Source organism: Chamaea fasciata, unplaced genomic scaffold (assembly GCF_029207755.1).
Source record: "Chamaea fasciata isolate MVZ Bird 193981 ecotype frontalis unplaced genomic scaffold, bChaFas1.0.hap1 SCAF_10, whole genome shotgun sequence".
NCBI lineage: Eukaryota > Metazoa > Chordata > Aves > Passeriformes > Sylviidae > Chamaea > Chamaea fasciata.
Genome location: NW_027094095.1, coordinates 17162776 through 17186417, shown reverse-complemented (window position 1 = coordinate 17186417; position 23642 = coordinate 17162776). Strand labels below are relative to the sequence as shown.

General features: G+C 40.6%; 1 protein-coding gene across 1 annotated transcript; it reads right to left on the bottom strand.

Moving 5' to 3' along the window:
• Nucleotides 1-1112: 1112 nt before the first annotated feature.
• GTF2B (general transcription factor IIB) lies at nt 1113-23642 on the bottom strand. Its single transcript, XM_066192518.1, has 7 exons — nt 23538-23642; nt 21071-21177; nt 10804-10937; nt 4372-4518; nt 4106-4235; nt 3208-3489; nt 1113-1614 (listed from the first exon to the last, which is right to left on the bottom strand). The coding sequence occupies exons 1-7, from the start codon at nt 23552-23554 to the stop codon at nt 1481-1483; spliced, it is 951 nt and encodes a 316-aa protein (XP_066048615.1). The 5' UTR covers nt 23555-23642; the 3' UTR covers nt 1113-1480.

Below are 23642 nucleotides of genomic sequence, written 5' to 3'. Positions count from 1 at the left end.
CCCACAGAGGATGCAGGCGGAACAGCTCAGAGCAAGACCGGGAATGCCCGGATAATAGAAAATGTTACAACAAAGTCCAAGGCAATACATGAGACAGTGAATACGTGTCCTCCCAACTACTGAGTGTACCCATTCCAACATCTGCACCAGAATCTTTCACGGCTGCAACCAACAGCTCCTATGATGCAACAGGATTGTACAGCCTTTGTTACTTGTTTACAGAAAAAAAAGTTCAGTTTCCACATTTCCAGTATCTGCTGGCAGAAGAGAATTAAAGCTCAACTAGCAAGAAAACGGTGAGGGCTACTGGCAATTATCGCTATTAGCAGTGGACACAGCCTTCCCTCCGGATGGCTTAGGACCAGATGTGCAGCAAGATGACCCCTCAGCTGTTCATTTGTGCTGTTAAAATGAATTTGCACTTGTGAGACAGAATCTCAGGAACCACAAGACTCCCAGTTAAGCACACTTGTTGCTTTGTACACAAAGGGACACTGTCAAGAGGCAACCAGTGTTCAGAGCTCTTAGTTTGGGCAGGGCTGAACAACTTCAGGCACCTGGCATATCAGTTCAAACAACAAGTGCTCACTTTGAACATAACCACAGGCCAGCCACACGGCAGCGTGGGCTGGCAGATCAGAAATTTAACAGGAACTTATACTAGAAATACCTTTTACTTTGCTTTGTACACTACTAAGCATCATGAAGTCACCAGGAATTCAACTAAAGTGAGTCCTCATGCTTCTCAGTTAGCTGCTTTGTCATTATGTCAGATTCCCAGAAGGAAAGCAGAGACATCACTGAGAATCAGGGAGACTGTGCCAAGGATGGGATTAACCCTTCTGCAACCAGTTTGGAAATATTCTGCAGCAGTCATGCAAAACTTGGAACAGCTTTTCAACAACTGCTTACATTCTGGGTGCAAGCAGCCACACCACAGCTCCAACCTAGAGCACTCCAGAGATCAGGAATTGTCCAGAAAAAGAGCATTTTAGCAGACTTGTGACCAAACTCACAAGTATGAAGCTCACTCCACCGTTCCATGGACTGCATTCCAGTTCTCAGCATGTACAACAGTACGTGCATGTCACATTGCAGTCATATCCACAAGATGGTGTTTTTGAAAAACAGTTTATTTGGGAATTACACAATATTTTAAATTCTCCAAAATACATCTTACTAGATCCCTACAAAAGAAATCTAAATAAGTACAGTGATACCAAATTAAATTTGTTGCAACAGTTATTAAATATTTACTTCCACTAATATATACATACAAAATGCCACACAATGAGCTTGTTTACCCTTGGAATGTGTGCTGCCTTCCAGCAGTTATGCTCCATCTCCATATCCTCCAGTTCCACAACACGAAGACCCAATATTAACACTTTGTACATCCTTTATTATAGGCAAAAATAAAGAGTTTGTTTTTGTTGGGGCTTTTTGGGGAGGGGTTAACAGAAATTAACCCTCTGCCATCTCACAGCTGTGGTAGTTTGTCTACTGGGGTATCAAACTTGAAGTCTGCTGGGAAAAGATCTGGAGCTCGAGGATAGATCAGCCTGTATGACTGTCTGATCGTAACATCAGCCACACCAGCAATATCACCAATTTCTACAACAAAAAGCAGAGAAGTGATTAGTTTTTACTTTTGCCATTTGTATTCAAGAAACCAGCAAGCATAACTTATCAAGAGGCACTGGACACTTGCTTCACTTGCAGCTCTCCCAAAAGCCTGGTAGAAATAGTTTTAACTGTGGTGACTAATATTTTGGACATGTAAGTCTGTCTTCTAATGTGCCACAGTTCTACTTAACCTATAAATCGTGGAATAACAAATTTCACTTTGGCAGAGGGCTAAGAGTACGAAAGTGATTAGAAACATCTACTGCAAACTCTACATATGACCAGCAGTACTTTAACAGATCATCATATGGATCTTAATTTTTATGCCTTGATTAAATGTAAGCAAAAGCAAGGAAAAAACTGAGTCAGAGACAAAAAACAATACCTCCAGTTAAACATGAAATACATTTACCTTAAAATGCACCAAGAAACAAGACAGAGGCACAGAGCACTGTCTAATGAGCTGAGGGAACACTTGTTTGAGATGCACAAAAAGTTAAATTTATTCAAGAGTTAGTCAGGTTAGGAATTTAAACCTTAAACTGCATGGGAGCCTTCAGCATTGTCTGGAAACACTGGAGCAGTGTGGAGCCATGGTGTCCATGGCAGGTAGCTGTATTTTAACAATCACTCTGAAGAGATGCAATCCAGTAGCTCACAACCAGCAGGGATGAAGGTACTGAGCATCCTGGGCTCCAGATCACTAACAGGCCCAGCAAAGTGCCACCAGGATGGAAGCTCCAGGGACATAAGCAGTTACAAATGCAGAACAAAACACTACAACCTGACAGATAAAAGCTACTCTTTATGCAAAAGGACCTGTCCATTAAGAAATTGTTACATTTTCAACATTTCTGATCTGGACTGGACAACTCAGTGGAGCAATCAGATCCATTTCTCACACCAAGTTCTACCCCCTGCAGCCTTTGCAAACTTCTTCACCCAGGCATTGCTGCCCTGTAGGCCTGATTCCCTTGAGCCCCAGGGGCTGATCCATGCTGCTCTGTGGCTCAAGAACCCTGAACTCCTTACTGCCTTCCCACCCTACCAGCAGGGGATCTGCCCCAGCTGATCCACAACACACCTTGCCATCCCACACTCTCCTTCTTTACCACAGGCCCATGGTAAGTCAAGGACCATGTACTTGGACTAATGCAGGTGATTCCCTGGCTGCAGAAATTATTAAAGATTCAATGTAATCCAAAGCCCCAGTGCTCTCTGCAACTGCCCCCAAGTTTGTGTTTGGAGTATTTTAGAGCAGCAAAATGCACACACAAAAATACTAGCATGGGTGAACTTAATTATTATGCTCATTTGCACCGGTGCATTGCATTAAAGATCCAACTCCTAACACCAGAAGAAAATGAACTCAGTTTAAACTGAGTGTAGCCAATTACTCCACGTTCATTCTGGGGACTGGGATGTTCTGGTTTGGTCTTTGCTGTATGCAGTTAGACCAGGGCTTATCACCATTGGCACAGACCTCATCCAAGTTTTACAGAACACTGATTTTTCTTTCAAGCAGAAAGACGTGGCAAACTAAAAACAAACCAAAAAAGACCAAAACAAGTCAAGTTTTACCTTTTTGTGTCCTTTTCTCTGAAGAAGCCTGTGATGCCATGTAAATCGCTGCAGCTGCTACAGAGATAGGGCTTCTCCCAGGAACCAAATCTAATTCCACAGCTTTACGAGCAATGTGTGTTGCTGCCATTTGCACTTGTTTGGGAAGACCCAGGTTAGAACAGAACCGTGACATGAAGTCTCCAGTTGTAATCAAATCAACACTGGTTTCCAGAGCTTTCAAAATCAGTTTAAAACACCGGCCTATTTCTTTCTTTGAAATCCTGGACACTGCACATATTTCTGAAAAAAAAAAAAAAAAAAAAAAAAAAAAAAAAAAAAAAAGGAGTGTACACTAAATCTTAGTCTTCACAGCATTTGCTACCCCCCAAATAATCAAACTTGATTCTCAATATATTAAGACCCACAAAGAAGGCAAATGTCCTGAAGGCCACCATCACTAAATAAGCTCTGACCATTTGTGATACTTCTGTCTGCGCACATTTATCATAAGGTGCTAATTAATACAGCTCATCACTTACTAAGGGAAATTTGGTACCCAATGCTAGAGAGCTTCATCTCTGTTTAGAAAAAGTTGCACAAATTTACTACAGAACTGCTGGTTCAAATTCAGTTAAATTCAGTTACTACACTCCACCATCCTCTGATCAAAGAAATGCCTTTTAAGTTTCACCAACACTCAAAATAATTTTTAAATGCTAAAATCTCCATGCCCAAGAGCCTACTCCACAAATATAACAAATTCCCACAGACCCTTCTACCCTCCCCTCAAAGGTGAGCTACAGCTGAGAACAACCAATGTGACAAAGTTCAGGAATAAGAAAACCAACCTCCTACAGTGACAAAAACTAAACCTTTCCTTCATAGCAGAATTGAATCTGTATCACTGAAAACTTACCTTTAAATGTTCTTGGAACGCCCTCTTGCCTACAGGCTATGTAGAGACAAGCAGAAGCAATAGCATCATTACTTCTCCCCTTCAGGCTCTTTTGCTCATACACTTGCTTGAATAAATTATTTGTTCGATCCTTCAACGCAAGAAGATGAAATTTAATTAACTCTAGGCCATTTAATTAGCAGCAATATCAAAAATTCATGTGCTCATTATATCATGCTAACTAAGTCAATGCCAGAACAATTTAAGGAAGGGAGACATGAACTTACAACTATATTTCTGGGGAGGTTGATTCTGTCTGCCATGTTCGTAATTTCTTTAAAAGCATTCATCATCGCACGATCAGAGCTGCTCATAGTTCTGCGATTTTGGTACTTTGAATTCCCAAATTCATCAAAACTTGCTGCACCTGTGCCCTGAAAAGAAAAATTTGCATCATCAATAATACAAGGAACTTCCTGCTCACTTCAAGAGTAAACATCTTCCAGCTTTATACACTTTAACTCAAGGCATCAGTTCCAACAGTTGTGCAAATAAACATCACTGAAAAGTCACTCGTTCAATCCAGCACTGTTCCACACAACAGGTTCTGCACTTTGCACCGGTCTCGAATCATGAGCTGCTTCCCAGAGACCACAGATTACACAGGGCTTTTTCTTCCCTCATGTAACAATAGTTACAGTCAAAAAGAGAAAGATAATATATAGCCAATGTGTGCATCTCAATATTCCTGTCACCAGTGCTGAGCTCCAGGATGATATCCTATGCAACTCTTGTGTGTCCTTCGGGCTGCATCTGTGGCAGACAGGTGAGTCAAAAACAATTTGATGGTCAGCTGGAGACCCGTTGTTACAGTGATAACCATCATAGTGAAGGCATGGGCAAAGAGAACACGCAAACCAATGAGCCAGTCAAACCCAACTTGATACTGTGCCTGTTAGAGGCTGCAAGCCTTAATCGGAAAATGGAAATATCCGTGTATTTTGACTTTATGGGAAAATCATGGGCCTCTTAAAAGAAAAGCTTGAGGTCTTCAGAGAATTAAGAGCCTCAAACCCAGCCTGGCAACTTCAAAACAAGCTTCCAAGGTACAATTTTGTTTGTACCTCACAACTGATACTTTTATTAAATATGCAAATTTGCCCAACCAAGAGGGTCTAAAATATTTAAGGTTTTCAATTTTCCAGGAGTCCAAAACAAGTCTTAACTAAATAATGCCATGTGAGATTAGTGATAGCTGTTGACAACATGTCCTGTAAATTCAGAAGAACAATGTCTGCAATTTATATTGTCTACATATGTGTTCGCTGTCACAGTATGCAAGGGGCCCCAAGTTCTTTCAAGAGGAAACCCCTTCTTCACAATTCCATCATGTGTAGAAACGGAAACCCCTTCTTCACAATTCCATCATGTGTAGAAACCCGAATTTCCTGAATCTGCAAGCATATATTCCTTGCTGGTATCTTCAAACAATTTACCAGGGATGGGGAATCCAACTTCCACTACAGACAGATTTGGTCATTTGAACGAGCCACTGCAGACACCGACTACCCACTGTCATTTTGCCAAAACCAGTGAACAAAAAGCAGGTCTTGATCTGTGACTGACTGCTACCCCGGCAAAGCTCTTGCACACAGAGTTCTCGAATTGAATACCCAGCAATGGATCAAGATGTCCATGCTGTACAAAGTGGGGTAAAGACACAGTGAACAAAGGACAGAACACGCCCTGGCATCAGCATTTTCTTCTGAGCTGCCCCTTTTCTTCATTCCTGACTCATGTTCTTTGGGAATTGCCCTTCTATTTTAACACAGGCTCTGATCTCTCTGAGGTGCACTTCTGCATTTAATACATGCTCTCTGACTGACAGTAATAACAGTCACTTGATCATTCACTTACTCTGTTCCCCCTCCCATGCCCAAGGCCTCAATGACACCCCAACTGCAGCAGCCCCCGTGGATCCCTCCCTGCTGAGGCACCATCTGTGGTGCTCACACACCTTGATTCACTGTGGCACCCAAGGACTTGGCACAGAACCCTCCTCACAAGTCTCCTTAGTGCCATCAACAGGTCTCTGCAACAGATTCCAGAACCATTCCTGGTTTTTTCCTACTGCTTCAAACATCCCTTAATACAAAATAAGCATCCAGATGTGATTCTGGCACCAACGCAGCAGAGGGCTGCTGCAAAGACAGTACTACTTTCTTGGCTGGATGAACACCTCCAACTATTCAAAGGTTCCCAGTAAGATGAAAAGGTAAATGAAGAGCAAGAATAAAGCACAACAAACTTCAGGCCACAAAGAGCAATACTAGGCCTTCCATTCAAAAATTATGCCAAAACTACCCTTTGCCCAAAGTATACAGGAGTCTCAGTCAAAAGGCTCCTTGCTGGCCATCAGTCATACCCCTGTTCCCTGCAGTGTGTTACATTTGTGTTTATCACAGCCTCCTAGACCAGTGCTGTACACAAATGCATACAGGAACTGCCTGAGCTCAAACTCTTGTAAATGCCAAAAGAGTGAGCACAAACAACAGCGAGCCCCCAGGTCCTTGTCTAGTCAGGCTTCGTATCAGAGGCTACTCTAGCAGGAAATGGCTCTGTCCTGGAGCCAGCAAGGATTCCCCTTCACCACAGGGATTTTCCCTGGTCCACTGGTTAAGGAGAACCAGAAAATAAAAAAACCACCCCACATCTATTAGGTGCTGTGGAGATAAAATAGACGAGAATTTACCCTGCTGATGTGAGCCCTCTTCCAGAGCCATGCCCAATATACAACTCACAGCTATAAAAGGGGTGGAAAACACTCTTCCACCTCAATTGCTTACATAAACCACAGAAATTCTCTCTGCATTTGTTATTTAAATGCACCATTTACTTCCCTTCTGAGGCTTTGAGGGACAATGCTTTGTTGATTTCAGCCCTTGACAACCATGTTAGGAGTCCTTTTCCTTTCATGGAAAAGGAGAGAAGCTACACAGTTTTAACTGAAACAAAATTGACTTTATGAATCACGTAGTTCTACCTGTCTGACTTTCAAACAGAAAAGAAACCTCATGGATACAGTCCTGGAAACAGCCTTCAAGGCAGCTAAAGTGAAAAAAATGCAGTCAAGTAAACACTGACAATCCCTGAAGGGGCTCAGTGGAGATCATGTTTACAGTGCTGGCATTCAACAGCTTTGTACCCCACTATTTCCCCACAGTAGAAGAAAGGGTAAGAATGACCATTACCATTCACATCACTGATTTGTGGTTAACCAAGGCATGCCCCCAAATCTAGCAGTCTTCTTGCCCAGGACAACCTCTCATATGAATCAGTCTGATGGATCCTTTCTCCTTTTTCAACCATCAGCCCCGATACCTTCTCATTGCTTATCGATACAGCACTTCCAGACTGAGGCCATGCAGTTTAACAAAAGCCAGCTTCCTTTCAGAGATATCTGATCAAAGGACAGGAATTCTATGCCAAGAGATTGCATTAGATCTTTGTTCAACCAATATATATTCTCTTGGAGTTGCAGTTACTACAAAAAAAGAATCAATTAACTAGCAAAGGTGACAAAAGACATTTTCCACAAGAATAGGAAACAAAACTTACAGTTTGCTTTTTGACTGATAGAAAAGAGTTCCCCACATCAGAGCAAAACTAAAACCTGCTTGTTGTTATTTTTCCTTAATTTTGTATTAGAATTTTAGAGATAACTATAACATTCTGGCAATCAAGTCACAAAGTGACACTTCCCCATGCCTCCAACTGATCTGCACTGTAATCAGATCAACTGCAGCACACGGTATCTAATTTCAGAGTTACAGTTCTGTCCAGTATCCTGAAGACCTGCCTGTGGAATTCAAACCACTTCCACCACTGCCAACTATGCTATTCACCCTCCTCTTCACAGGCAAATTAATCTTTGTTCCAATGCAGGCTGCTGCTGCTACCTCAGACAGATGGGTTCCTTAAGCACTAAAACCAATTATGAATTAATCCCCTCGCACGGGCAGAGCAGCCTCAGCTGCTCACACACACAGACCACACCCGCCGGCAGGAAGGGGCCCCACAGCAGCACCTCCTGCCTTCCCAGAGGAAGGAGAGACAAACCACTCTGTGAAGCAGAACTGACCCTCTTCCTCTACTGTTACAAAGCAATACTGTTGTTAACTGCTTGAGACTCCATTTCCACCTACGTTCCCAGGAGTTTACAACAGATCTAACACGATGTGCCATGAGAATTATCAATGTCCTTATCTTTTGGACTTCCAACAAGACAGGCAGTGTTTTAGGGTTTTTTCTGGCGGGGATGTTTTTGGGAGGGTGGAGCAGGTCAGATGTAAGGATTTTATTACCTGCAGTCCTACCTCAAGCAGAAGGAAATAGCCCTGGTCCTGTCCCATGTGAAAAGTTAAAGCCATCTCTGGCACACCAATGTGGGGTCCACTCCAGGCCATTCTACAAACTGCTGTTAACTGGGAAAATAATAATCTCACCTTGCTTCATTCTCTGGAATTCACAAAGGTTGTTCTGTACTCTGTCAGATACTACTTACCCTCTTCAAGACTACACTAATTTCTCCCTTGTTCAACCACTGTGTATATCTAGTGTTCAACCACCGTGTGTATCTAGGTCAATCCACACCCCAGCCTATCACCAGCAGGGACTTCAGGTGACTGCTTGAGAGATGTACTACTTCCTTGAGTTAGTAATTTTGCTGCAAAATTCATGCCATTTCTGCATTGACAGGAGATTTCTTCAGCATCTGATAAAAGCCACTCACTTCCTTCCAAACATTAAAAAAAAAAAAAAAGTAGCCCCTGATACAGAGTTCACATCAATGAGCCGACATCCCGAGAGCTCCTGCTTACTTGCAAGACAAACACAGGAACTCTTGTGCAGAAAACATCCTGGTTTGTCAAAGGGACTCTCAATTTCACATGGAAAATAATGCACCTCTCCTGCAATTCCTCCCTGTGAAAATGAAGTATCCACAGTTGGACTGACCGCCCCCATACATTCCCCAACACAATCCAGGCAGCTCCGGTACTTTTTACTCAGTTCTCATGGGTTAAATCATGCCATACTAACACTCCCACATCTTGTCCTCATGGAATGCACTCTTTGCTACAGCAAGTTTGGCCATGCCTATCCTGGGATGTTCTGATTCACAGCAAAATTATCATTAGTTGCATGTCCATATCTGAAAGCTTTTCGTTTTCATGGGCAAACAAACTTTTCATAGAAGTTTCTCGTTGTGTCTTTAATACTCTCACTCAGGCTGCTATCCTTCTTTATTCTAAATCAGGGTCCGAACCTCCCAAAGGGAAGGGCACAAAGTCACTGATCACCTGGACACAAAATCTATCTTTAGCTGAAATATCTTTTGTCTCTTCCAACATGCAAGTTCTAAAGGAGCTCAGGTCACTCTACGGACTGAATCAAACTGAGATCCCAGAAGCAAACCTTGTATTTACCTAGCCCAGAGTGAGAAACAATGTGAACCTGGAGCAAACCATCCATTTCTCCATCTGTCTATAAAAGTATAGATCTTTATCACAGCTGACCAAATCAGCAACAGAAGTCCAAGCCCTCTGAACTACAATCTTTCTGATCCTACACAGGTGTCATTAGAATTCCAGTGACTTCTTCAGCACTGCTTCACAGAGCCACTTAGCAATGCCAATGTTTTAATGGAGCAGTGCAGAAATTTGTTTGCCAGAATGTACTCCAAAAGCCACATAAATCCTAAAATGTGATGGGCAGCAATGCTTGGAGTGATCCAAAACACAACCATCTACTCAGACAATTCCTCAAGTTTCCTTTTCATTAATGGTGAAAACTAGCTGCCCATCAGTATCCACTTGTTGACTTCCTCACTTTGAAGAATTCTTGGATGAAAAGTATGCTGCACGCTGCCCTATACATACATGTTAAGGCATTTCATCCTACCAACATCACTGAACAAAAAACTTTTGAGAAAACGCGTAAAAGCAGCAAAATGTTTTTAATCAGCAATTGCACCCCTTTTCATGAAGCATTCAGGAAATCCACAAAAATTCTTTTGGATCTTGCAGTAAAAATGAAGAAGTACAACAATTAAAACTTACCTGGGTCACTACTTCATTAAAGGGAATGCATTTGTGTGACCAAGCCTACTTGATCTCAGGAGAAACAGCAGGATATGATAGCACCATGAAATTTCAACCCAAGTATAGACTGAATACTTTCCTTTGGGCCACTCACACCATGAAAGAATTCTGCATTTAGTGCTTTAACATTAATTTGAAGAGCATGTACAACATGAGATCTCCAGGTCTCCAATGCAAATCTGATACAGATTTTACTATCAAAAAAATGGCGGCACTAGCTATTGATCTCAACATTAATTTCAGAACCACCTCAAATACACTTGCTAAGTCAAAGTATACTTCTTTTACAATTGCAACATCAGCTTTCCTATTAACAGCAACATATCAAAGGGTAGCAAGTAACCCCACAGCACTGCAAACCTTTTGGGTTTTTACAAAGGTTGGCCCTTTCCTTCTATCCCCAGGAAAGGGCCACATTTTATACACTATTGAAACATGCAAGTACAGTTCAGGCAAAAATCTCTTCAGAAATACAGGTGGTGTATAGTTTCTCAATGGATGTACAATCTGGTACTTGACAAAAAAGCACTCAGTAAAATGTAGCATTTGCAGTGTTACCTTGCCAATCATTGTACTCAGGTCACCATCACTCAGCAAAGGGTTCTGGGTATCCCCAACTCGAGAGGGGTCCTTGGTGGCTTTGTCATTGCTGAACGTTCTCCACTCCGAGCCCACGTCTATGACCCGGTCACCTGAGGACACAGAGCAACACAAAGGCTGCACTTACACGCTGCTTTAAAATACTGCATGGAACATTGGCCAGGCATCTGAGCTCTGCACTGTGAGGAGCTGTCTGCTGGCATTCCCAAACACAACAGTAACTGGCAGGACAATGAACCAGAATGTTCAGGATCTACAAGTTAAAGCAATGGGGAAAAAATGCAACTAGAGCTGCACAGAAGACATAAATAACTAAAGAAATGCATCCAGAACACAGGAACTGTCACATTTATGGATTACAGTTATCCACAAAGGACATCATGTCATTTCCAAAACACAAAAGGAATCAAGATCTCCATCTCCAGCTGAAGTCGGGACTGCCTGTGGATTGGTCTCAATGAGTCAGCTGTTGTAACTTAGCAAGCTCTACTGCATTTGCTATGTGATCATAGTGCACATTTGAATTATCTATTCACAATCCCATTAACCTATAGTAAATGACTTCTCCTGCATCATTTCCAGGTCCTCTCTATGTTCTAAACCACCATAATGACATTTTCCAGTTCAATTTTTGTTCTTGAAGACAGTTCTGACCCTGTCCAATTTCATGATGCTTGACAGTATCAATATAAAATGTATATACTCAACTACTACTTCTTAAACACAATCAACCCTTATATAATTAGAAGATTTTCCATACAGATTCAGAATAAACAGGAAAAGCATCACATTTTCTGAATGAAACATTTTTCCTTGCAATCCTCCCTTAATCTCACATTCACCTAAACCCTTCCTACAGCAACTTATCAGTTTGAGAAATAATTCTCACCAACATTCTGATGCAGGCAAAAGCCCTACAGCAAACGCAACAATAGAAACTTAGGGGGAAAATAAAGAAACAAAAGAAAACACAAACCCCAGCCCCAAACCCAGCACAGTTCATGGTATTCACAGATCTGATAAAAGCCACATCCCAAAGGTGTTGCCTCCAGAGCAATACTACAGAATTTTTAAGAACACGTGTACAGAACACCACAAAAGGAACACTACGAAAAGTGTTCTGCAGTAAAGCAGAATTCAGCTCCGTGCAGGATGCCAGAAGAAACTTCAGAATAATTGCCACTCTTCTTAGCTAAACCTGAGGAAAAATTCACCACCTTTATCAATGTTTAAGTTTGTTGTGAGAGAAATGTCTGCAAAAAAAAAAGTAGCACTGACTGCATAATTTCCAGTACAGAAGTCTTAGAATGAAATGACAGAGGCTGATTTAACCTGGTGAAAACACAGGCAGAAAAAAATCTCTTTGCAAACAATGGTAATACAACATCCAAAGCTGGAGAAAATGCAGAAGGTGTGGACAGAGTGATGCAACCATAGAATTCCCTGAGGGAGACAAGAGGAATCTATTCAGACAGAATAACTCAATTTTTAACATAAAATTATGCAAGGTGAATGCCTGAAATTGAAAGCTGTGAATAAACCAAAAGAAATCACAACAACTAAAAAGAATAACTTTAAGTGAAAGGTGTTCTCATCAATACCTGTCAGACCTGCTCATAACTATGGCTCCACCTTTATTTACTGCTCTAATAAAAAACAAGAGGGAAAAGAAAAAAAAAAAAAAACCACAACCATGAAAAGCTACAAGGTTAAGGATAGAATAGATCAGTGCTGCCTTTTACTCTTTCTGCTACAAAGGTCAACCCCCACACCCTTGGCAAGCTTAAATTTGCAGACACTGTGCTCCTCTGACTCCTGGACTCTCTGTAAATATTTGATTCAGTAATGCTCCTTCTATGGCCTAGGAGTAACTTTACTTTTAGACAAACCCCCAATACTGTTTACAGCATCTAAAAAAAGCAAAATGTACTTAAAATTCTGGCATGGTATAAATAGAACACTGAGTACAGAGCAATGATGTAATATTTTTCCACACAAGTGGGAATGACCTAAATGACTCACTCAGGGATCTGCCTCTTGTGAGTTATGAACCATTCCTGCTCTAAACAAAAAAGTTCTCTATCACTGCCTGCTTTGACAAACACAAGATTGAGACTACTATTTCAGAGTGAGAAAAGATTAAGTAGAACAAATCACTGAATATAAAGCATCCATATAATTAAGATGCAGTACGCAAATATCTTCATTTCACCAAGAAATCTGCTACTGCAGAAAAAGTTTTTCCATATACTGTCAGTGTCATTAAAAATATACACAAGTCCTAGGCAGCACATTCCATCTTTCAAAAGGCTTCTATAAAAGTGTGACACAAGCTACAAGTATTAATGAAAATGGAACAAATAAGCCCCACAGGTTTCCATAGATGGAAAACGTATTCAGCTACAAGCATGATGAGTTGGATTATCCCATTCATCAAGAAACAAAACCAAGAAACAAAATGTGGCATTTATTATCTTTAATTCTTCAACACATAAAAACCACATTCGAACTGGGATATTAGTACAGATTAAATTAAGCCCCTCCCTAAGTGGCCAGATCAAAACTTTAAAATACAAAACTTAGTCTTACAAAAAGCAGCACAAGAAAGCCTTGAACACTGGTCACAAGTTAAGATTTCAAGTTCTAAACTCAATTTGCTAGGTCATACCCTACTGACTGGCCTTTGTAAACAAGCTGGAATATGGGTCCAACAGTCAAACATGAGAGTAAAAAAGCACCCAATAAGTTCACTATACAGTTGTCTCTGCTTTCTTACACTATTATATTGGTTTGGGCAACCCTATAAAACTGCAATAAGGATGGGAGTGGCCACATACTCCTTGGCTATTTCCTTCTGATGCAGTCCTTTTGAACAAAAGGGCTTCACCAGATACAGTTACATTAGATACTCCTTTACCTGATTTTCCTCTAACAGATGAGTTCATCTCCTCACCTTCCTCCTCTGAAGTACATACAAAAACAACAGCTGACAGGACAAAATCCCTGTGAAATGCATCTCCAGGCTGATATCCCAAAGCATCTTTCTGAACAGATGAATTCTTCTCCATTGCTCCATTTCTTTTCATAAACTACTCTTCCAGTATTCAGTTTCTCTTTAAAATAGAGTCCAACAGACAGGCTCCAGTGCAAACACACACTGCCAATTTCCCTGATTCAGGTTACCCATCATCTGAAAAGCTCCTTTAGTAAAATGCAGAAGTGCTACTCAGAACAGAAAGCCTGAGGCCAAGGTTACTTTTCTTCGCATCTGACACGTGCAAAGAGCATGTGCTACAAAAATGCAAGAGCAAACTCAGGTCAGACTCAAAAACTAAAATAGAATTTTGATCAGTTTTTAAAACTTAGCTTGAAATATCTACACATCAAAATTTATGTATGTTTACTCCTCCCCTAAAAATGAAATGATTTCTCAGAGAAAACTATTTTCAACCAACAAGTCCTGAGTTTTCACTTACATATTTGCAGAGAAATAACACCAGCTGTTTTAATGTTGCACTCCGCTTGCAGTAACTCATAAAACATATGTATTTTCTTCTCCTCCTGCATTTTGCATTATCTGTTATAAGAAAGCAAGATAGCTTAAAACTGAAGATGTCTAACCAAAACAAGAAATATGATGACATTGATGAGCAATGTAATCTTCCATATCCAGTCTGGAAACAGTTCTGAGAAGGCCTGTTCTTAAGTCCTTTTCAGAGGAGCTCTAATGTTAGCTATACATTGCATTAAGTTCTGCATATTATTACCTAATATTTTAATTTTAACATAAATACAGTATTAAAAGTTCATTTGCACTCTGAAGTCCCAAAACACTACTGCTAGCAGAGAATGTTTCATCCTCACAGTTAGTTAGGGAATCTGCTGCCATCTAGTGAGCACATATATTATACTTTTAATTAAAAGCATTTTGTAATGCCAAATTTAAATATATGTATATATAGACAGGATTACACTTAGGTTTCAGTCAGCTCCTTATTAAGCAGAGTGATGAGGTGCTGTGACAAGCTACAGTGAAAAAACTAAGGAGCAGACTACAAGCTGGGGAGAATCACAAAGACAGAAACTGCACAGAGCCAGGCTGAACAGTCAGATTAAGCTTCAGCCTCAGCCTAAATCACTTTCACAACCTTCTGCTGGACTTGCCCCAGCAAGTCTGTCTCTTCCTGCTATGGAGAAGCCCAGAGCTAGACACACTACTCCACATATCTACTCCATTTTCTATTTATTAGCTTACATACTGCCCCATACAGTAGCACACAACATTTTCTTCCACTTTTCAGCTTAAGAACTTCTATTAAAGATCAGATGTATTAAATGTTACCAAAAAATAAACTCATGGGGTAGGGAAAAAAGAAATTAACACGTAACTTTTACAAAGAATACTAATGTCTGACTAAAAGCTGGAGATTTAACGGAAAAATTTCAGTGACTGTAAAATTATCTTGTTTTGAATGAATTGCCACCACCACAAATTCACCATCAGAAACAGCAACACCAGTCTGTTCACAAGACAGTTAAAATAACTAAAGCAGGCTTTCAGATGCTAAACAAAACATAAAAACCCCACAAGCAAACAAACAAAAAAGCCACAGATGATTTTAACTAGTTGCCAGACATCAGCAGCATCACAGCAGTACCAAAAGGCAACTATGGATTGAAACAGACAGAACAGCACCGCAGGCAAATGACTGCTACAAGAACAAAGGCTTAGCAGCTCCTGCATATCAAAACGGTGACAAATCTGAAAGGACTTACAGGCCTCCTAAGCCATCAGCTTGCATAATAATTTTGGAGGAAGCAAATGAGAGCAGAAATGTTAAATGATCAGGTGGACAAGTCTGGTCAGCTGAAGTTACACCTCCCCAGGACTTGAGGCCTTTAAAATATTAACTGCTCAAACACTTCTGAAGGATGCTCCAAATTACAGACTCTCAATTAAAAATGTATCTACTGATCTACTCTGCATCACAAAATTTGAGACTTTTTCCATCAGAGGAGTTCAGGCTGTTTCTAGCTCTTATTTGCCTAATCACCTTGTCAGCCTGGTAAGGAAGCAAGTTAAGAATTATTCCCTAAACAGGATGATTCAAACTCTTACTTACTAGAAATATCCAGTACTTCACCTAATGGAAGCATTAGTGGCCCTCAAATACCTGAGGTTGCCAGGCAAAAACCCACTAACCAGAAAGCCTCCTCCACCCTCCAGGAAATGTCACACTAAGAGCAGTGCTTATTATACAGCCTGACAAAAGATGCTAACTTTTAACATCTAAAGTCTCTTTCCACTCCTACAAGCATTACTGCCAAACACCTAGATGCATCACCCTTTGCCTTTAAAGCTGAAAAAGGCTAAAATTAAAACAGACTATTTGAAATGCTGGCTGAGAAAGGCAAGTAGGTTACTTTCTTCATATTATAAATTTCCTGTATAAAGTGTCTGTGAATGTCCAAGTAAGAGTCAACTATTCAGAATGTCTTCAAGCATCAGTATCCTTTATAATTACCTTTCCTCTGAATGCAAAGAGTCTTTTTGCAAGGAACAACTTTTGTCAGACACTTTTTTGTAGTCTAGATACCAAGCATGTAAAGGTTGCTAATACACATCCATATCTAAAGATTTTTGTCTACTTTTTTAAGCAATGCTTTGAATTAAGAACTCATATTTTACTTTTAAAGACTGATGATACTTGCAGGAAGGAATAAACCAGCACATACACCCAAATATTAAAAGATTTTTCCTTATGGATGTAACTGCCCTCTACTGGATGCAAGTCAGAAGTACTTAAGCACCTTCCTCACTTACTGGATACTACAAACAGCTGGAAAAAAAAAGGTTTCTTCGGTTTTCAGAAAAAAACAAGAAGCTATACAGAAGCAAGCAATCTTACTCCTAATGACAGACATCCCAAATAACAAACAGGCCAGTTTCACAGGCCAACTGTGAAACCCCTTCCTACTTGCTGATTATACTGTCAAGAAAAAAAAACCTGTAGTATAGTCAAATCTGACCTACTCTCCATGGACCACACTTGAATTTACAATGCACCATTTCAATCTCAAACTTGTCAGAATTCTCAGCCAAGCAAACCCTCAGACAGATTTTTGTGACAGCCTCACTGCTGACCAAGTCAATACATGTCTAAGGATCCTCACCAGCTGCAGACAGGCTTCTGCTGCTTTACTGAAGAAGGCTGCCCAAAACAGCTTCATACAAGAGCACTGCTCCTCTCAGCCACAGCTGCCTACTGAAGCAGACACAGCTAACCAGTGAGAGAAAATCACTCACTGCACACTGAAAATAAACTCCTCACTGCTTAACTCCTGCACACTAAGACAACACTTAATGAAGCTATCTATATAGAAGTTTAAGGGATGTCTTAGAAAGGTATTCCTAACCTGAGATACTACACAGCAGGACATGCCACCAGACTTGTTCTTACCCTCCTCTGAAATTCATATCATCACCTTGCCACATCAAGAAAATTCAGTGCTTTGTCTTCTACTTTCACTCTGTTTTCTTCAGTCCCTCTGGGTGTATCAGTTGACTCTTAGACTTTTTTACTGCCTATAAGGTAGTAAGCAAAATATCTGCCTGTCAAGAAAGAGGATTTACTAGCCCTCTGCTCTTGAACAACATGCTTTTCCCCCCACCAACTCTGTCTGGAGAATGAGATATGGTGAACATTTGACATGAACACAGAACTAAACCCTAAGAACTCTGTCCATGAACTCTCCCACCAGCCCATGAACCTTTACTGTGGCACATAGCTTAGAATGACTGGAGAAAGGTAGGGATAATAAAACACAACTCTTGTCACAGCAGATAAACCTGGACAGAGCTGTAAAGTCTCAAATGCATGTCAATCCAGTCTAATACCAAAATTCCACGGATAATTGTAATTTAGGTCTCCAAGTGCCTTTCAAGCAAAAAGCAATTAGCAGAAGGAAAACCTAACAGGTTGGAAATAATTATCAGGAAAAGACAGAACACAAACTAATCAAAAAAGGTAATAATGAAAAGCCATAGGAGAGGTTTTAGTAGAATGAAGCAGTATTTTGAAACAATAATACACTCAACATTCAGTCATAATGACATTACAAGATTAAATTATTTTAATACTGCACAGCAAAACACCAGTTTATTCAGAACACGTGGAAAATACTGCGCAAAAAACTCCAGCATACTAGATTTAACTTAAATCTAAGAATAGACTAAGACTAAGAATAAAATCTGTAAGTAGAAAACAAGTCTGATAAAAAAAAATCTTTCTCAAAAATCCCTGTAGAGAGTAGTACTTGCAACATACAGCTCTGCCTAAAATATGGAATTCACTTGATAAAGAGATCAGCTCCTCCTTGTCCCAGCCTCCTGCTCCCCCCAAAATCTTCTGTTGCTCTACCCTTTCAACTGCAGACCTTATAAATGCAAGATCATTTATAATAATACTCATTTAATCTCCTATTCCCAGAAAATTGATTACAAACTTGAAAACCATCTATGCACCAGCTATTTTATCCTACAACACACTTCTACATATAATATTATCACACTCTTTCCATAAATAAGCAATTTCAGTATTTTACCACTGCACGCAAGAAAAACATCAAATGCAAATACTCTTAGTTAAGTCAAAGACTATCAGCTCTGTCTACAGCTAAACTGCATACACTGAAAAAAAAAATCAGTGAAGTCACACCAGTATGTAATTTATAGCAGCAAAGTAGGAGCACAAATTCAGCATTTACCATTTACACCAGCAGTGCTCTGCCGACACTAAAAATCAGTATTTTTAAATAAACCTGTAGCACCTCTTTGGGTACACAGTATATTGATTTTTGCATGGGGGGGGGGGGGGGGGGTGTGAACTGTTCTAAATTATCCCCTTCACTGAAAGATCTCAGCAGCTTTTAGTCCATCCCAAAATATACTTTCAGTGGGCTCTGCTCACATGTGACCATGACGCATCCAAGCCCTGAAGCGAAACTTTTCTATGTAAAAACAGGAAATGAAATCATTGCTCTCAAGGGGAACATGTCTCATGGAATCTGTAACAAGCACAGGAAAGTTACATTTGGAACACGTGAAAACTAAATTTTGTCTTTGCTCCTTTAAAATATCCCTACCTTACAAGCATCTCCACTAAACAGGCATCAAGGACTGGATCTGGGTTACACCTTCTCTGAATTTCTTACCAGACCAGGTGAGGAAGTATTTAATGCTCACACTTCTCTTTGCTCATGTGCTCTCCTATTACTGATCCTCATCCTATCTATTTGTTTCCAAATTACCTGCTTGATCCCTTAGCTAAGGAACTGGACACAGGGAAGCTAAATAGGTGAAGGAAAGCAACACAGAATGAGAACTATCAGCACAACGCTGTGAAAGCCTTTTTGGTGACAAATCCACAGAAATGTTTACCTAAAAAACACTTTTTATCCTACCAGTAACGCTGGCAGTAAACTGCACTGAGACAATTACAAACACATATTAAAAACTCAATTCAGAAACAGTTTCTATTAATATTCTAATGATCCTGCTCATTGAAAATGCTAACATTTTGAACTGAAGAATTCACCAATGCTATTAATTCAGAAAAACCAGATGATAAACTCTTCAGGCAAGAATTCCTTCTGACTAGGTAACAGAAGTACATGAAGTGAGACTTCTGGCAAATTCCAAGTTCCAAAAAATTACATTTATGAAGAAAAAGCTTTTCCTCTTCTCCCAACACCAGAACTATCTTAGAAGTAATTAACTGATCTAGATGGGCTTTTCTAAACTTCTGCTCAATCTCTAGGACAGCCACGCGAAGAGCTAAACATGCACCAAACTATTTTTAAGCAGTAACTTAGAAGCTGAGTATCATATTTCAGTAGGAAATACTGCTATGGGTATTTGAATTTTTAAGCAGCAAATTTATTCTGATTCATTGACCTTTATCAGAATTTATGCAACTTAAAATCAGCCCTTCTTTTTAACGAAGTAGTTATAGCTATTCCCTTAGAGGTTTTAAATGGTTTCATAATTTTAAAGGAAACTGGTACTCAAGTTTAAATATTTTAACACTTACTTTAACAATTTATGTAGAAGTTTGCTTTTGCATAAAGACATACTTTCGTTGATTAGCTAAATTAGTACTACCTTCACCACAAATTCCTTAACTTTCAGCTTTTTATGAAAATTTTTAAATTCAGCAAGGCAAAAGCAAAAACACCAGAGTCTAGGAAAGAGGGATAGAAACAATTTGAAATATTTAGCACCACTGAACAAATCACCCAAACATGCATCCTCAAGGAGGATTTTTTTCACATAATGGCCTAAAAAAAATTATCAGAAAACAATGAAGTTTAAGGGATTATCATAATACAAGCATGGCAAGTTTCCCATGATAAAAGGAATAAAGACAGTAAGGTGCATGTAAGACGCTCATCCTAGAAAAGATACATAAAAATGTATAAGCGGCAGGTTCTGTGACAACTTCCTCTTTCTCATTTAAACAAAAGACAATGCCTACCAGGCCTTTCATTTTAAATATTCCATTACACTTAGAAATACAGTTTAGTCTGTAGAACTTGCTGCTACACAAACTAAGTAAAAGAGCTCCACAAAATTCCAGGGGGAAAACTTAAGATAGTCTTAAAAGCCTTGGGAGAAATGATTAACAAACACACATGCTGGCATATCCATATAAAGATAAATATATATTTTATATATATATGATAAACATACATCCATATAAAGATAAATCTTTCAGGGCAGAATATCATCTCTAGCTACTGGGAAACTGAGGTTCATTGGAGTTTGGGTTTGTGTTGGTTTGTTTTTTCTTTTTCATGTAAGCAAGTTATTTCACAGAGAGCTTTTATAACATCTCTTATACTTCCCTGAATGAAAGCAGAGTCATGATTAAAGACAGAATACTGGACTGGACAGCACAATACTCTAATTCAAATTACAGCACATTTTAAACTTTCAGTCTTTAAAGAGAGTTTGATTCTTTTCATAGTTTAAGACATTACCAGAAGACAGGCTATTCAGAACAGGAAGCTTTCAGCAAACAGAAAATTACAAAAAAACCTAAGCCCCAGACAAAAAAACTACCCCATCAAATCTACCACCCACACCTGGGCATCAAGAGAGCACCAACCTACACCCACCATTTAGGTTACAGGTAACTTATAAAAAATATGAATAACTACTTACCTACTACTAGGCCACACTCAGAACAAATCATATCACCGGCTCTGTAATCCTCCACTAAAATGGAATCTGGATGATTTGGGCAAGTCACCCTGGGAAGTACATCCAAACTAAGAAACAAAGGAGAAGTATTCATTACTATTTAACAAGCAGGCTACAGATCAAAAGAAAAAGAGTACCTTGCTGATATGAATGCTTCATTAACACAGCATTTAATGATTTAAATTATGGAATATTAACTTGATTACCTGAGCTACAGTTTTTATTTAAATGCTGTAACATTACCTTTGACAATCAAGATTTCAGATCACCTTCAATTCCAATTCTCTTGGAATGTGTCTTGTACCAAAATCACTTCAAATCAAAACATCAAAAATCTACGTAACAGACTTGATTAAATGCTGTGCAACTCACAAACTACTGCTAAATGAAGTTTCCCAAGAAGTTAGTGGCAATTTCTTCATCCCAAATGAGCATTTTCATTCCTTCTGCTCAGAACAGTATTATTCACCAGGTCCTTAACTCAGAAAGTACTACACATACAATATGTATGTTTAGAAAATTCCCAATTCAAACACTGGTTTATTTTAAAGTATTTGAAGAATAAATTCAATTTTAAATTAGGCAATTAATAGTGAGATCTCAACAAAAAATAATCAGTTCATAAGGCAATTACATGACAAGAAGTTCTAATTACAGGGATCTGTCACACCCGTGGATCTTCAAGAACTACAACTTCCCATAAAGCATTAGCATTATTTAATACAACAGCTTTTAGTTACTTACTAAAGTAACAACCATTTGTTTCTAGCCAGACATTTTTTGAAAGTAAATACTTCATACTGTTCAGTAATTCTACTAAAACAAATTACTCCAAAATTGGAGTAAAGTATTTACAATTGGGGTCCATGTATTCCACAAAGCCGTTTTGCTCAAGCTGAATAGCACAAGAGTACAGAAGTTGATCCCAAAAAATTTATCATGACTACTAACCTCCATCTGATTAAGCCAGAAAACAATTTGCGATCCTTTCAATTGTAAAAAATTTCCAAATAGAATCACTGAGTTACCCCATTCTCCACTATTATTTCTGCCATTAGTTCAGGCTGACCTATACTTCCCATTTTAATTTTTATTTTTAGATATTTCTGATAAGTCTTGAATACAAAACATTTTAATCCACTAACTGTTCACAAAAACGTCTGCAACTTGAAAGTAAAGTTCAAAATCAACATAACTATTAATATTAAAACCTCCAGAAAGCAACACAAGATCTCCAGATGTAAATTATGTTCCAAAACACTACATTAAGGCTCTTTAAACTACTTTCCTTCTGTTCCCAGACAGAAGTTTCATATGACAACACTGTTGACAAAGCATTCACAAGCATCTGACGTTTGGCACTACACAAAAGGCAGTGACACACCAAGCAAAAGGAAAAAAAAAAAAAATCCAGACACCTAAAAGAATACCAACGAGGTTTTGTTTTAGACTTTAGCTTCATAAGACATTGCAAAAATTTGTCTTGTCATCCCAATCTAACTCGGTTTATTTACCCATGTATATTGTACTCCTTGCAATGGGTTCAATTTACTGAGCCACCTACACCAAAGGAGAATGCATGGCAGCTGTGCAAAGGCCCATCTCAGCACATAACTCCCGAGGTGCAGCAAGACCACACGGAAGCACTTCCTAGATCCCAGGACAGGTTTGGCAGGAGTTACACACTCACTCCAGTCTGCTCCGTGGGCCTTTCTGACTAGAAAGAAAAGCTCAGTACGTATCCAGGGAAAAAGAATTCAGAGCCTGAAACCCGTCTGGTCACTGCCGGGTGCCGGCACGGATTTAGGGTGGGAGCCTAAAAGCAGTTTCCAGGCCCCGATAAGGTGGAGGCAGGCCAGGGAGCGGCACCTCGGCTCCGGGCGGCGCTGAGGGAGGGACGCGGCGGGACCGGCCCGGGACCCCGCAACAGCCGGCCCGGCCAGAGCCGCGCTCGGGGGACGAACCGGACCGCCTCGGGTCGCCGTTCACACCGAGCTGCCGCTGACGAGGAGCCCAGCACTCGGGTCACAAATCCCCCAAAAACCGCGGCGTCCCCTCGTAGCGCTGCCCGGCAATAGCGACACGAAGACGCAAAGGCGGCGAGCTCGGCCCCTCAGAGGCCGCTCAGCCGGGGGCCGCCCGGCCCGGCCCGCACCAACAGGGCGGGCGCCCTGCGGCTCGGCCACCCGCCGCCGCAGGAGCGGCCCCGGCAGACGGAACACCGGAGAGCGCGAGCCGTGAGCCGCGCACCGCCAGAGCCGTGCTAAAACGGCGGCACCGGGGCCGGGCAAGGGCGGCGATGGCCGCCGGTCAGCCCCCAGGCGGCAGCGGGGACGACGCGGCCATCCTCAGTGTGTGCCCGGCGGGGAGCGATGCCGGAGCCGCTCCCGCTCTTCCCCCGGCCCCCCGCGCCCCGGCCGCCCCGTACCGGCTGGTGGACGCCATCTCAGCGGAGCTGCGGCAGGGCCCGGGACGGCGCGGCCGAGCGGCCCCTGCTGTTAAATCGCGCGAGCGGCGGGCGGGGCCGCCCGGC